Source organism: Corvus brachyrhynchos, unplaced genomic scaffold, assembly GCF_000691975.1.
Source record: "Corvus brachyrhynchos isolate BGI_N302 unplaced genomic scaffold, ASM69197v1 scaffold334, whole genome shotgun sequence".
Classification (NCBI taxonomy): domain Eukaryota; kingdom Metazoa; phylum Chordata; class Aves; order Passeriformes; family Corvidae; genus Corvus; species Corvus brachyrhynchos.
The window spans coordinates 2,388,129-2,404,225 of NW_008238316.1; the positions used below are offsets into that span (position 1 = coordinate 2,388,129).

At 50.1% G+C, this 16,097-nt stretch overlaps 1 protein-coding gene across 4 annotated transcripts in view; it reads right to left on the reverse strand.

Moving 5' to 3' along the window:
* Positions 1–16,097, reverse strand: part of SGMS1 (sphingomyelin synthase 1) — a 65,825-nt gene continuing 49,728 nt past the window's right edge. For all 4 annotated transcript variants that reach the window (XM_008633280.2, XM_017733776.1, XM_017733775.1 and 1 more), the window contains exons 3-7: positions 11,281–12,110; positions 7,138–7,255; positions 4,164–4,317; positions 3,332–3,498; positions 1–1,156 (exon numbers count right to left, since the gene is read on the reverse strand). In XM_008633280.2, coding sequence (XP_008631502.1) covers positions 977–1,156; positions 3,332–3,498; positions 4,164–4,317; positions 7,138–7,255; positions 11,281–11,897 — 1,236 coding nt within the window. In that variant the 5' untranslated portion in view covers positions 11,898–12,110 and the 3' untranslated portion in view covers positions 1–976. The remainder of the gene's footprint in view (positions 1,157–3,331; positions 3,499–4,163; positions 4,318–7,137; positions 7,256–11,280; positions 12,111–16,097) is intronic.

The window sequence follows — 16,097 nt, forward strand, 5'->3', positions numbered from 1 at the left end:
CCCTACACGTGGCAATTTCAACATTATAAGTAAATTTCCAGTTTAATTTAGCTATAAATGCAAAAATTAGTAATTATACAGTATATATAATTCTGCTTTCATGGAATACTTTATTTTAAATAAAAACATTTAAGACTGCCTACTGACCATACAATCAAGACAAGAAAGGCACTAGAAACATAGACAAATCTCTCTCTCTCCCAAGAAGCATTTTCTTTAAATTTTTTAACTCTCTGTTCTCTGACATGTAAAAATCTTTTTTAAATTTAATTTTTTTTCATACACATTTTGAAAAATAAAGTTAGGAAATACTTAGAAAATCACTTTACATTTTTTTATCTCTTTTTTTTTTTTGTGGTTTTTTTTCTTGTTTGCTTGTTTTCTTTTCTTTTTTTTGCACTTCTTTGACACAGTCAGTCACTGCAGATTCTACAAAATCAGGATTTACCAAACCTTTCTGTGTCTATCATCTTATTCGTAGCGCGGTGCAACAGGTAGAAAGATTTCTTGATTTCACCCAAGGCAGGTATTTAGAAACCTTCATATAGTCATTTGCTAGAAAATGGCTTACAGCCCAATCTTTGGGGCAAGAGATATGAAAAGTATGTTTTCCCAAGAAAATAATATGCTTTGTTCCCAGACGTGACTGGAAAGACCAGAACTTATGATATAAAAGCTTTTCATTTATGTTGTCGCATCATATACAAAGGAACATGGTGATGGGCAAATGCAAATCCCAACTCTATCAACAAGAAATGTGTAACAGTGCGTGATAAGTTAAATTCTCTTTATTGTTGTCCAACGCAGATCCTTTGGAGAGAAAAAAAGATCACAGTGCTTACCAGGTAACTGAACAGGTCAGGTCCAGGGAGCTGCTAAAGAAAGGGTTAGGGAGCGGTGGATTTTTGTTTATGGCATCTTCTCTTGGAGTTGTGAGCACTTGGGACAGGTCCTTTCCCGGGCTGGGGTGACGCTGTTACGTGTCACTCACCAGGCGGCTGTACTTGACCTGCCGGCCCCGCGCCAGCGCCGGACACCGCAGGGGCCAGTGGTAGGAGCGAGGTACAATCCCTTGGACATTCTTCTCGAAGTACTGGAAGGGCTTGTACCACCAGACCCTTGCAAGGAGGTTAGTTTGGGAAGCTTCTTTTAGCACCTGCAGGGAGACAAGGACAGAAAAGAGGATTACCCAAGGGCAGCTCATTTATTCGCTCACGGCCGTTCATCGCTGCTGTTCCGCTTCCTGCTGCTCCCAAAATCTCACTTCCCAAACGGCTCCCAGCCTCCCCACACACACCAAACGTTGCTCACCCCTGTCTACAGGACCTCAGTTGTTTGATGGGCCCACAGGAAAGGAAGGAGTGGCCCAAAGACCGGTGTCTCCTCTCCCTTGGGAATGAAAATGCCATCCCAAAGCACGGCTGTTCTGTAAGCGCCTCTGCAATTCCAGGTAGCTTGGGAATCACTTTGTGGAGCCTGGCTGTGTGCCTGTGGAGCCATGAGCAGGGCACATCCCAACCCATCTGGAGGAGGTCAGAACCCTGCCCTGCCCTCCACACGCTCCCAGACTGCTCTCGCCCACCCTCTGCTTCTCTCAGCCATGAGCAAGGCCCAGCTCAGACACAAGCAGTGGGCAGGCCCCGATGGAACTATCCAACACCCCTGCTGCCTATTTTCCATGCCAGAGCCAGGGATCCCTGTATCCACCCACCCAAAGGGAATACACAAGCACAGGGCTTGTACACTGAGCTTAATCTCCATGTCAAGCTCACATGTCACATAAATCCACTGTTGCTTTTAATTTTAAGGCTGGGCACAAGCCCCAGCACGAGAAAGGAGAGAGCAGCACAGCAATGTGTGCTCAGGAAGGATCCAGGCACTGGCCTTTCCCAACATCCTGGCAGCTCAGGGAAGCAGTGTTGAGCCACCTCCTGAGTCACATCAGGCAGCAGAACAGGAACGTTTCCACACCAAGGGCTCTGCTGAAGCAAGTCCTCAGCAGGCCTCAGGGCCACCCTGACTCCAGCTCTTCCAGCCTGGAAGCACAGCCACTCAGCAGACATGTTCTGAGCACCCAAGAATCCTCTGGGGCTGTGGGACACGAGCTGCAGAGTGTGGGCACAGACTCCTGTGGAACACGGTGCCTCCCAAGCTGACCGACCACCAAAGGGCACCTCATTTGCAATTGGGCATTTGGGGTGGAAATGCACCACAGGGCTTGGCTGTGCCCTATTGCTTCAAGCAGCACCAAACCACTGCAAAAACGAGCTGGCAGCTACAGGGCCTTCAGGGGGCTGGAGCCTGATGATCTTTAAGGCCCCTTCCAGCCCAGGCCATTCCGTGACAGTTCTGTGATAGGAGCTATAAATCTGCACTGTCACAATATTAACTCGTCTCCTACCATCGCAGTGGGTCTTTGTTAAACACAACTAACAGCATATGCCACAGATGAGCAAAAGATCTTTGGCCACGAGCATAGAAAATATTTGGACACCAATATGCTGTTAGGGACCTAAAAATGTCTCCTAACTCCCTTGTCTGCTATCACCAGGAAAGACTTGTGCATTTTGTCTCACAGAATCATGGAACACCCACAGATGGAAGAGATCCCCAAGGATCATGGATCCAGCCCCTGGCCCTGCCCAGACACCCCAACAACCCCACCCTGGGCATCCCTGGCAGCGCTGTCCAAACGCTCCTGGAGCTCTGGCAGCCTCGGGGCCGTGCCCATTCCCTGGGGAGCCTGGGCAGTGCCCAGCACCCTCTGGGGGAAGCACCTTTCCCTCATCTCTGGCCTGACCCTGCCCTGGCCCAGCAGGGGAGGTTTCACTTCCTCAGCATTGTCAGCTTCTCCCTGACTGCTCCAGTTCATCAGCCAGAAGAACTTGCCACCCCTTGGAAACACTTTCAAAAACTTTCCGTTTTTAGCGAGGCCTCCTACTATTCCTCGAGAGACCTGTGGCACAAGCCACAGAACATAAGAAAACCCCAGCTGGCCTCAACAACCACACAAAAAAAACCCAAGGCAAAAGAATCTCAGTGGTTTGTTGTTCTATCACAAATGTGGCCACCTGGCCCCAGTTCAGAAGGACTTCAAAGACTGAGGGTACCCAGGGGAAGCAGAGCCCTGCCTGCCTTTGGGAAGACCTTCCCATATTTTTGTGGTCAAGACATAAGAAGAACCCAAATAAGGATGCCTCTTTCTCCCCTACAAACCCAACGGCGAGGGGAAGAGAGGGACTCTCCACAGGACACGGGTGAGCCTGGATATTCCTCCCCCCCCCACAAACCAGACTACAGCAGGAGCATCCAAGGAGTGGGAGGCACTCACTTGCTGGTTGGCCATTGTGTGGTACCACCAGAATAGCCTTGTAGTGATGTAGTAAGCCACCACCACGTCCACAGTGTAGTGGTCATGAGCAAGGAGGATGCAGAACATCCCCACCATGCTGAGCGCCCAGCAGAGCCAGTGGTACCACCAGAGTCGCCGTGGGGAATCTGCAAAGAAGCACAGGCAGGGGTTACTTCCAAGTGGAACCTTATCAGGACTGCTGCTGTGATTAGCAGAGGTCATGGACTGCTATCCTGGCTGACACAGAGATGCCTGTGCTGAGATTAAGGGCAGGAACGCTTGGATCACCAAAAATTAAGGTGTAACTTAAAATTGTACTCAGGGTAATGAGATCCTTGGAAATTAGAAAGGTTATGAAATCTTTCTTATAAGAAAGATATAATATACCCTGGCCAGTCAAATTAACCTGTTTGTGTTTAGATGGGGTATTGGGAAGGAATTGTTCCCTGGGAGGATGGGCAGGCCCTGGCACAGGGTGCCCAGAGCAGCTGGGGCTGCCCCTGGATCCCTGGCAGTGCCCAAGGCCAGGCTGGACATTGGGGCTGGGAGCAGCCTGGGACAGTGGAAGGTGTCCCTGCCCATGGCAGGGAGTGGGATGACATGGGCTTTAAGGTCCCTTCCAACGCAAACCATTACAACCCCTCTGGTGAAGAATTTTTCCCTGGTATCCAACTTTTGGTGCAGCCTGAGGCCATTTCCTGTCGTGGTGGAAAATGCAGGTATTTTAACTCGAACTGTGTTCACCAGTGAGCAAAGAGAAACTCCTCAGCCAGGAAGGAATTACACAGCAGGAGAACAGCAGGGCACTCACACTCTTTGATGAACAGGTAGGTGAGGGTGAGGATGACGGTGTGGCCGCTGTACAGGTAGTCCCCACACATGTTGTGGGAGCCCGTGATGGACAAACCTCCGCCAGCAATCAACTTCATTATCCTTCGCAGGTGAGATTCCCAGTCTCCAAAGAGCTGGTGGAAGAGCAAAACACAAAAGCACACTAAAATACCACAGCTCAGAGCAATGGTTTCAAGCAGCAATTTGGCCTTTCAGCTCTTCTACCTTTCTGCTTTGATCCACAAGATCAATCACCAGGTAAATCCACAGCTTTTCCCAAGAGCTGGAAGCACATTTCTAGCAGGAAAAAGACTGGAAATGAGACACGAGTGTTTTGATGCTTTGCACCTCTTGTAGCTGGTGCTCAGGTGAGATTTTCCTCCTGTTCAAGAGGCAGCACACTCTAAAGTAAATGAGGTTTAACTTGGTTCACATTGTTGGTAACGGCGCAGGCCCTCCTGGTGATCGTCCAACATAAACCAGGAGGAACTGCCCGGGCTCTACAGCCAGCTGCCAAAACAGGATCTGATGAACAGAAGAGCATCTCACTCCAAACCCTAAGGCCTTGGAAAAGTCTGCAAGATTATTTCTTTCCACTTCCCATTCCAACGGAAACATCTGCGGTGTCTGTCAGAGCACGGTGCCAGACTTGTGCTGTGAATCCACAGCAGCCCAAACGGGGATCTCCCTCCACACCCACTGGATCTGCTCTGACCCACCCCCAACCCATGGCACTGGCTCACGGAGCATTCCTGAAAAAACTCCGGTTTGCCCAAGGAAAGCCAAATCCAAGCAAACCAAGTCCCTCCCATGAGGACACTCTGCTCCCTCTCCCGAGTGACCGAGGGCAGCTGGCACTGCCCAAGACTTTTGCTGCTCCCAGCTCTAAGCCAAGCCCAAAACAAATCTACAAAAAATGCATGGCATGGGACAACCAGGATGTGTGGAGGACCTCTGGGACCCATCGGGAAGCAGGGACCAGTGCAGGACTAATGGATCAACGCACATGTGCTGCATCCTCACCTCATTTTATGGTGTTTGAAAATCCATGGACACCATTGAACTGTCAGAAGGAAACACAGATCCCCCAGGCTGGCCATTATGCTTTTATTTTAAAGCTTGGCCTTGCATTAAGAAGTGGAAATTAATAATTTCTGACAGACTTGAGCAAGTTCTTTGCAGGAATTAAACATTTCCTGCTAACAGTTGCTCACAAACACTAAACTGCTCCCCAAAGCCCACTTTTCACAATCACACAGAACTCAATAAGGTGTTGAGAGGTTATTCTTTTCCCACCAGCACATTTAGAGCTTTCAAGAAAACCCAGCTTTATCCTTAATCTTATCAGGGCCCTCAGCTTGTCTCTGCTTGAGTAATGAGAAGGATTTGCCAACGCCGTAAATTCCCAAAACCAGCAGATTTATTCACTTCAGCCCATAAATACCTGTGTTCTTTCTGGTTTCATTTCCTAGCAGCAGACTGCTCAAACACAGTGTTGACTCCTCTCCCACTCACTTCTCTTTCCAAAATCCCTCCAAACGCCACAAAGGCTCTGCCTTGGCAAACCCTGGCTGGACTTCCCCGAGGAACCAAAGCATTTTGGATGTGCCAATCCTCACCTAAACAGCGACAGCACGTGGATCAAGTCCGAGCAGGATTTTACTGCCTGTACATCAGGGGTTCTACAACCTGACACCTGATTTATGGCTGCGCTTCTGCCCTTTCTCCTGCTTCAACTGAGTCACAGCACAGCCAGCCCCAGGAACTGCAGTGAGGACCAGGGTTCCAGCAATGCTGGGGTGACCAGAGATGGATTCAACAGCACCAGCCCTGTCCCATCTCCACCCTGAGCACGTGAATTACCCTTCCAGGCTGACCACAAGGGTCTTGCCCAAGCACCTCTGTCCCAGCAGCCTGGTTTCAGCCACGGCTTTCACAAGCCTAATTTATCTCTCAGAGGCAGTGCTAGATTGGGGAGGAGGTGAGAAGTCCCTGTGCTAACAGATTTGCAAAAATATGGGCAGGAGACAGCCTTAGGAAAGTCTTTTTGGGCCATTTTCAACCATGAACCACATCTGCATTTGACACACTGAGATGTGTGTTTCTCTAGAAATCAGTGACTCACACCTGGCACAGGTTGCACACCTTCAACTCCTTCAGTGGGGACAGGAACACGCTGATCGTGCAAATGAGTTGAAAACACCACAGGAATTGGGTAACTCAGTGCTTTGAAAAGGGTGGGAATTCCTGCACTGCCCCACAGTGAGAGGGCAGCCAGAGAGCAGCAGAAGGGTGTCCCTGTCACACCAAACCAGCTTTCTCAAATTAAAATCATCAAATGGTTTGGGCTGGTTTGGGCTTAAAGCTCATCCCATTCCACCCCTGCCAAGGGCAGGGACACCTTCCACTGTCCCAGGCTGCTCCAAGCCCCAATGTCCAGCCTGGCCTTGGGCACTGCCCGGGATACCCTGCTCTGGGCACCCTGTGCCAGGGCCTGCCCACCCTCACAGCCAACAATTCCTTCATAACACCCAATCTAATCCTGCCCCCTCTGGCACTGGGAAGCCATTCCCTGTGTCCTGGCCCTCCAGTTCCTGCTGCAGGGTCCCTCTCCAGTTTCCCTGTATCCCTTCAGACCCTGGAAGGAGCTGTGAGCTCTCCACACAACCTTCTCCTCTCCCGGCTGAGCAGCCCCAGCTCTCCCAGCCTGGCTCCAGAGGGGAGGTGCTCCAGTCCCCTCAGCAACTCAGTGGCCTCCTCTGGACCTGCTCCAACAGTTCCATGTCCTTCTTGTGCTGGAGGCACCAGAACTGTGCACAGAATTCTGGGGGGGTCTCATGAGGGCAGAGCAGAGGGGCAGAATCCCCTCCCTCAGAAACACTTCTTGAGAAAGCAGTTTTGGGAACAGCAGGGCGAGGGGGAAACACAGAGCAAGGCAGCCAGAAGGAGTTTACCTTTGGAGAACACTTGAAATGCATTCCAGGTACTGGGAGTGTAGTCACATACATGGTAATACACCGGTACAGGTATAGTGTGCCAACTATACAGAAAAATCTTCTGCTAATTATAGACCTGTCAGCGAGAAAAAACAGGCAAAAATAAGGAGGTCACTCAAGGCAATCAGAATCCACAAAGGTAAATAAAACAAACCAGCAGCTGTTTTTTCCTGATGCTTTGGAAACTCGTGACACTATTGGCTTACACCTGGGAATGCTGAACTACTCCACAAGTATTCCCACACCTTCCAGGCCAGGAACACAGGAGCAACTCAACTCACACTGCAAATCCATGGAAGTGATTACAGGAAATCTGAGGATTAGGACACAAAAGCCTGCGCAGATTGGGTGCTGAGGACATTAAAGGGGATTTATGCCCCACACCCCTCCGTTAGCTGTGGCTGTCACTAATTTCCTATTCGAGGCAGGGCATGAAGTTACAGAATTTTCATTCTAAGATGAAAAGGAGGAGGTTTATTTCAGCTGACACACAGTTCAGTGATTACAAAGGGTCTCCTGTACAACCCAGAGGAGTGAGAGAACACATCTTTCCTGAGCAGCATTATAAAGGAAGCAATTCACATGGGCAAGGAAAGCTCCCAAATAAAAATGCAGAGCTGCTCTGGCTGCAGGACAGGCTGTTTGCAGGGAAGCCACTCAGCAGCCACAGCTGCAGAGATATTTATTAGTGAGGGCTGATGTTCACAGAGAGGGCAGATGCAGATTTGGTGTACTGTGAGGTGCTTCTGCAGAACCAGAAAGAGCACCCGGGGTATAGGATGGGCTCAGGAGGGACAGCCAGCCCCAAACCTGCCCCACCAGCGTAACAGGTAAAAACACCTCAAAGAAAGACAATTAAACCAGGACAGGAGCAACCTCTGGAGAGATCCTGAGGAGAGATCACTGCCAGGGTTACAAAAATCAGGGGTAAATCCAATTACAGCAGTTAATCACCCTTTGTGTTCCACTGGTTACAGACACTGTAGGTTTGGGTTCATTTTAAATCATTGTTTTTTGCAGTTACAGCCATTTCAAGCTGCAGGTTCTGGCATTCACAGAATCCAAGGACAGACTAGATCGGAAGGGACCTCAAAGCCCATCCAGTGCCACCCCTGCCATGGGCAGGGACACCTCCCACTGTCCCAGGCTGCTCCCAGCCCCAATGTCCAGCCTGGCCTTGGGCACTGCCAGGGATCCAGGGGCAGCCCCAGCTGCTCTGGGCACCCTGTGCCAGGGCCTGCCCACCCTCCCAGGGAACAATTCCTTCCCAATATCCCATCCAGCCCTGCCCTCTGGCACTGGGAAGCCATTCCCTGTGTCCTGGCCCTCCAGGCCCTTCTAAAGAGTCTCTCTCCTTCTTTCTTGGAGGTTCCCCTTTCAGGCACTGGAATTCATTTGTTGCTGTTCTGCTCACTTTTAAAAAAATAATATTCCTATCAAGTTGAGCTCTTTCGAAACTCAAAATTGGCCATCTCTGAAATTTTTCAGCGCTTTTGGCAGAGTTATTAAAGTGGAGTGCTCTGCTCTTGGAGGACTGTGACTCTGCAGTGCCAGGCCAGTAGCACCTCCAGTGTCTTTGATTTATCAGGAAAGCTTCAATTCTTGCAGTGCAAACACATTTTGCACTGGAGTGCCCACTGCTGGAGCACAGTATTCCAGATTTTTCTCTTCCCTCTCCTCGTGTAAACATGGACAAAGCTGCGAGTCAAGAATTATAATTATTAATGTTGCTCCGTGGACTGAAATTTAAGTGTGGGGGGCACCATTCCAGTGGGGCAGGGGTTTTCCTGTGCAGAGATTTTCCTCTCAGATCTCACCCTTGTGGCTTTTAGAACCAGACATGAACCTGCTTTTTTCCTTATAACATAAAGGCAAATGGAGGAGTAGGGATTAAAGACTGAGCAGCATGGTATTTTGAGAGACCAAAGAAGTGGCAGCATTTTATGGAGCACTGAACTTTTTAAAATTAAAATTACCACTTGATTTAGCTGGATTTGGCATATTTTACCTTAGGAAAAGTCTGAGAGAGCTCTGCACTGTAATATAAAGAAAAAATAATTTTTTTTTTGTATTTCCCTTTCTCCAGAGGAGTTGTGTGCATGTGAGACTCAGAGCCAGCCAGCGAGCACAAGCTCCACCCTTATTCCTGGCCCAGAGAACTCCATTCCAGCTCTGCAGACCTCAGCAGGGAGCACACGGCCAATCCCGGCGTTGTACTTCTCCCACAGCACCTGGGAATGCTTCCCAGAGAAGTTAACCTGCCTCAGCAGCTTCCTCGAGCTCCCTGTGGAAACTCCAGAGTGCCCAGCCCAGACCTGCTCCTGCCTCCTGGAGAGACACCAGCCCAGCCCCACGCCATGGACAGTGTTAGAATTATGGAATCACAGAATGTTTGGATTGGAAGGGACCTCAAAGCCCATCCAGCGCCACCCCTGCCATGGGCAGGGACACCTCCCACTGTCCCAGGCTGCTCCAAGCCCCAGTGTCCAGCCTGGCCTTGGACACTGCCAGGGATCCAGGGGAAGCTGAAGTGAGGAAGGTCCACCTGGCCCAATGCCCTGGCCCTTTATTCCTGAAAGAAGTTTCAAAGGGAGGGCATAACCCACACCACACCACAAAAGAGATTCAGCTCTTTCTGTAGCAGTCACCACCCCTTGGGTGTGCATCATCCAAAGCCACAAGAACGAGGTCCTCCAGATAAAGCCACCTCGCTGGGCTCCTGCTCCTGCCAGCACCTCTCCTGCTCTTCCCTTTCTGCTGCTCAGCTCAGCTTGGGCCTCTCGGACTTTGATCCCTCTGCTCATGGATAGAAGAGAGGGATTTTGGTCTTTGAAGCATTCAGTGATCAGTGCATACACCGACCAAGCTCAGTGACACCTTCCCCTAACACCAGAAAAGGCCCTTCTAAAGGGGACTTCCCATGACAGGGGGTTGGAATGGGATGATCTTTAGGGTCCCTTCCAACCCCAAACATTCTGTGATTCTGTAACATAAATAAAAATGAACACACCAAAGCAAATGGGGACAGGGAGCGACCTTCCCATCTGCCAGTGACACCACCAACACATGGAGGTTATCATCAGCTCAACCCACATCTCACTGCTTCAACATCTCCAAGGGTTCTGCTGCTCTTCACCTACAGGCTCTGCTCAGCTCCACCACAGGGTGTTTGATCTCTGGCATGGTCCTGTTAACCTGCACTTCCTTCTTGAGGGCAATCCCACACCACCTCCTCTAGCTGTTTGGGTTTAAAATCATGGAATGTGCTGAGCTGGAAGGGTCCCACAGGGATCACCCAGCCCAGCCCCTGGCCCTGCACAAACACCCCAACAACCCCACCCTGGGCATCCCTGGCAGCGCTGTCCAAACGCTCCTGGAGCTCTGGCAGCCTCGGGGCCGTGCCCATTCCCTGGGGAGCCTGGGCAGTGCCCAGCACCCTCTGGGGGAAGCACCTTTCCCTCATCTCCAGCCTCAGCCTGCCCTGGCACAGCTCCAGCCATTCCCTTGGATCCTGGTTCACAGCTGCCCTCACAACAGCATGACCTGGGCTCCCTCTGAACGAACAGTGAGTTCAGAACATCATTTCACCCAATCCATGGCTTCTCACACATGAAAAAGTTTCAAGTTAACCATGCAGGGAAACACAAGCAGGGGCATTGCTTAGTTTCTTAGGGAACATTTGGATTTCTGCCTTCTGCACAGCAGCTCACACTGGGTGATATCTATTTCGGCTTTGAAAACCGAGATAAGAAGATCAAAAGGAGCTTCATTTTGTTTGGATGCAAACCAGCATCACAGAATCACGCAATCACCAGGGTGGAAGAGACCTTCAAGATCACCGAGTCCAACCCATGCCCTAACACCATCTCAACTAAACCATGGCACTGAGTGCCACATCCAATCTTTTTTTAGACACATCCAGGGATGGTGACTCCATCACCTCCCCGGGCAGACAATTCCAGATCTTTATCACTCTTTCAGTAAAGAACTTTTTCCTGACATCCAACCCATATTTCCCTTGGCGCAGCTTGAGACTGTGTCCAAAAGCTGCCCTCCCCAAAGCTGTCAGAAGCACTCAGGTTTTGAAAAGGTTTTACTTACTTGTATTTTAAGAGCAGCCACTGAACAAACCACAGTCCTACAAGGATCATGCCGTTGATTTCACAAATAGAAAAAGCCCATTGCACCCGATCAAAGCGATCAAAAAATGCATCTGGGAGGGGAGGCTGCACCTCCTTGGGAGGCACTCGTTCATGAACCACCGAGATAGTCACCGTGGTGAAGACAAAACAAAGAAGTGCATAAATAAAAGCCAAGAAAGTCTTGCCCCACTCCATGGGATACTGCGAGCGCTCCGGCTCTGGCATGGGGATCTTGATCATCTCCTTCTTGAACCCGTTGGGGACCCCGTTGAGCTTGAGTGCGGCGCCGAAGCCGTTCTGGCGCGCCGAGTCGCCGGCGCGGATGTGCCCGTTGGCGTGGCCGTTCTTGTGAGCCTCCATGTGGTGAGCCATCTTCAGCCCCTCGATCATGTTCAGCAGCCGCTGGCCGCTGTCGGAAGACACCCGGGACAGAGGGGATTTCTTGAAATCCTCCTCCGTCAGGTTGATGAGGTCCCGCCCAGTGAAGCTCTTCAGGGGCTCACAGTACTCCGGCACGGCATTGTCCATCAGCCAGCTGGTCACCTCCTCGGGTGACCACAGCACCACTTCTTTCATCTCGCCAGGGACGGTGGCACATGGGCTTTAAAGTGGGCAGCAGTCACTGCGGCTCCAGCACAGCGGCGGGAAGCTCCTCCTTGGCTTCATCTTGTCCTGGGAATGGGTTTGGCCAGAGGCGAGAGCCGTCCCCACCCAGCCGACACCAGCGTGCGGGCGCCGCGGCCAGCATAGGAGACGCTCTACTTCATCTCCGTGTTGGCATTCTTCTTCCTGGGGAGGGGGAGAAAAACCCAAAACCAGGCGTTAGGACGGCGTTTAGCCTGCAGTTCATGGCCAAAGCCAAAATTCCTGCACAAAACCAGCTGTGCCCGGGATGGACAACAGACTCCGGAGGGAAAAGAGCAGCAGATTTGAGCTCCAGCCTCACACACAGAGCACTGTCCTTCCCCAGCTCGCTGCTGATTTCTTAAAAGATTTAACACCACCTTGCAGCTGTGGGAAGCCTCCTTCTTGCTCTGTATTTGTTGTATTTTCTACTTCTATGCTCTAGTCCATGAGCAGCGCCCAAAGTCCTCTTACAATCATCATACTCATGGATTTAAGGAGCTACAGAGCAAATCTTCGGTATTATTTGTGTCAGAAACCCTTTCTGCCCCTTACAGACTGGCATCTTAATGCAATGTGAGGCACTAGTGATTGAATACAAAACCTGGTTTTCATTCTGGAAGGCAAAAATCGTAAGACAAAATCCCAGAGTGATTTGGGTTGGAAAGGACCTTAAAGCTCATCCCATTCCCCCCCCGACATGGGCAGGGACACCTTCCATTAGACCAGGTTGCTCCAAGACCCATCCAACCCACCCTACAACTCCTCCAGGTGTCATATATAGTCATCAACACCAAAAAATGGGTGTAGATAAGCAAGGATCTAGTCTCTGGGCCAAAACACCAGCAGGAAAATCAATTATCAAACAGATTAGCCTGAAAAGAAACCAAAGCACTTAGGTCTGCAGGTATTCAGCAGCTCTGTGAGGTATATTTGACTGTTTCCAAGGTATAGTGCTCCAATTCAAAGAAATGTTTTCTACCAGCCAAAAAAAAAAGGAACAGGAGAAAAATGATTTTTTTTTTAAAACAAAAAAGAGGAACTAGGTAAGAAACTTCTCCACCCAATGAATTACAAAAATAGCTTAGAAAAACTGATTGCTTCCAGCACAAAGGTTACAAGAACATGGAAGTTACTTGCTTGGAATCTCTTCCTAAATTTTTGACACACAAGCAGTAAAAAAGGCAGCAATGGCAGTGACCACCACCAGCAAATGCCCAGGTCTGAGGTATTTATTCAACCAACCAACAAAAACTGCTCCTGTCCAGAGCAAGGAGATGAAAGCAGTGGAAGCCCCACCATCCCACGGCCCACGTGCTCTGCTGCAGCATCATAAACACGAAGTGAGAAGGTAAGAGCACAGGGGAAAAAAACCACTTTGTATTTTCAGAAGTCAGATCAAGCCTTTATCAGCTGTAAGAATATTTTTAGCCTCTTACAGGCTCCCAAGTGTTTGTGTTTCATCGAAGGGAGCAAAGTTGTGACTGAGGAAAACCAAAATAATTTACCCTACTGGCACGACTTGAGTTGAAGTGGCTCAGAACAGATACAGAGCTTTACTCCTGTGCAAACGTGAGCACACTGCACATGTGTTTGTTTTTTGACCTGTTACCTCTAAGCTCAGCAAGAAACACGAGGTGCAATTTTTAATCTGTTTTTCCATGGAATGAACCGTGATGGTTGAGGAAAGAAAAAGCTCTGGATGGAAGGACTGGGAGTACTTTGGACAGCCCACCTCTCACTTACCGGGCACCCCAGGAATGTGCACATATTTAAATCCACCGAGCAAGCAGGGATGAAGATGTCTCTTCTACCTTGTGAGTATCTGTGTTGTTTTAAAGCAGGAGTGAGGATACAGCTCCGTTTACTCCCTTTTCTTTCAGTACTGAGGAAGGCTTTCAAGCCACAGATTGCTTCATTATTCAAGTTGTGTTTAGCAAATCAGTATTTAGTTACAGAGCTCTGAACATGGAAAAGGGATGGCCTGAATTATGCATGGTAGCCCACATTAGAAGCTCAACAAGGCCGGACTGAGGAGCAGCTCAGCTCCACCCGCCTGTCTCCGTGTGCTCATCTCAAACCCCGGCTCCGGCAGCACAAATTCCCGGCAGACAATGCTAACAGACTTCTCTGTGGGCTTGTTGCTTCCCAGGACAGTGCCTCACGATGTTGATGAAGCCAAAGTTTTTTATCTTTAATGCTGTTCCTCCAGCTGGCCTCTGGGCCTGCAGCAGGGCCCAGCTCCCCATGCTGTTTCCCAGCCTGGCTTTGGGGCTCTCAGAGCACTCTGCAGGCACCACGAGGTGGGGCAATATTAAACCTTGTCAGTCTTCAACACTGGAATGCCTGAATCCCAGTTTCCCAAATCCCTGAACTGTTATCCTCCTGACAGAGCAACTTCCTGACAACATTTTTAAGGATTCAGGACCCCAAAGACACCATTCGGGAGCCTGCAGCCAACCTTCAAATTACATCTCCACTGCCAGGGAAGGATTAGATCGGATACTGGGAAAAACTTCTCCACGGAAAAGGTTGTCCATCCCTGGAACAGGCTGCCCAGGGCAGTGGCAGAGTCACCATCCCTGCCTGGAGGCATTTATAACATTTGTAGATGTGGCACCTGGGGACATGGTCAGTGGTGGCCTGGGCAGAGCTGGGGAATGGTTGAACTCAATGAGCTTAGAGGGCTTTTCCAACCTAAACCATTCCCTGATTACACTCCATGCAAAGTTGCCAGCAGGTTCTAAGATGAGCTCCAGATGGAAAAATCTGTTGCCAGCTGCAAATAGCACTCAGATACTGGCACAAGAGTCCCAAAATGCTGGTGTGACCCCAGGATACCTGGCCTGGCAGCCTGACAAAAACCAACAAATGCGTGTCTCGCAGTAAAACTGCAGGTTTGGGCAACACTGCTGAAAACTTCAATCAGTTCCAAAATGTGCAACCCTAGCCCGCTGCTCTCACACCACCAGAGTAAACCACTATCAAGCACCTTTCGTAAAAGCAGAGTAAGTGATACTCACAGGAGCAAGGCTCAGAGGAAAGGTAATCCTCTGCCAAGGACATGGGCCATGGAGACGAGTCATTTTCACTGAGAGTTAAAATGGGGGAAACCAACTAAAATTTTTAACACCACTTATCATCCAAGCCTGTTTTTCACAGCCTAATGGGGGAGGAATAGGCAAAAAAGCTTCTTTACTCACACCTTCCAGCTTGTCACATTAAAAATTCCTCATTCCCTATGGTGTATCCACGAAAGCTTGATGGGGTGAGCTTTGCAGAAACTCCAGGGGACTAACAGCCCTCACTGACTCCTTCCCTTCCACAAAAGATCTCCTCCTCTCCACACAAGCTGAAGACAGAAGGTGGGTACCAGTGTGAGCTGCAGCCAGGCCACATCCCCACGCTCAGCATGGTCCCACGAGGATGGGGCACACACAAAGCTCCCCAGCTCTGACACAGGTTCTTTAGGCTGGGTGACTAAAAATTCCCTCCTTCCGCAGCAGAGCTGCCTCACTGAGGAGCCTGAACCCCACAAGGAATTATAAATAACAATGTGATTATCATAACAATGCAGCTGCACCACGATAATGATGCTGTGGAAAACCAGTACCTCAAAATACCCACACGAGAGTGAGCAGGATGACACAACCTCATCATGGGCTCCAGGTCGCACCTCCTTGTGTTTAAAGGACCCTTCTTCCCCCGTTCCCAGCTAACACTGAAGTGCTAACTCAAAACATGGGGAGTAATTCCCACCACCGCTTCCATCTGCACCTTGGCCACGGCCACCCCAGAGGGTTAAACGAGTATTTGGGGGTGCACTGTTACAACCCTGCCTGTCAAGGCCTGTTCTCTTCTCCTGAGGTGCAGCTGGGCACAAGGAGCATCCATGCTTTTGGTTAAAGAATAAGATAATCAGCCAGGAAATCATCAGCTGGTTACTCCTCCACACTTAGAATCACAGAATCATGGAATGATCTGGCTTGGGAGGGACCTCAAAGCCCATCCAGTGCCACCCCTGCCATGGGCAGGGACACCTCCCACTGTCCCAGGCTGCTCCAAGACCCAATGTCCAGCCTGGCCTTGGGCACTGCCAGGGATCCAGGGGCAGCCCCAGCTGCTCTGGGCACCCTGTGCCAGGGCCTCCCC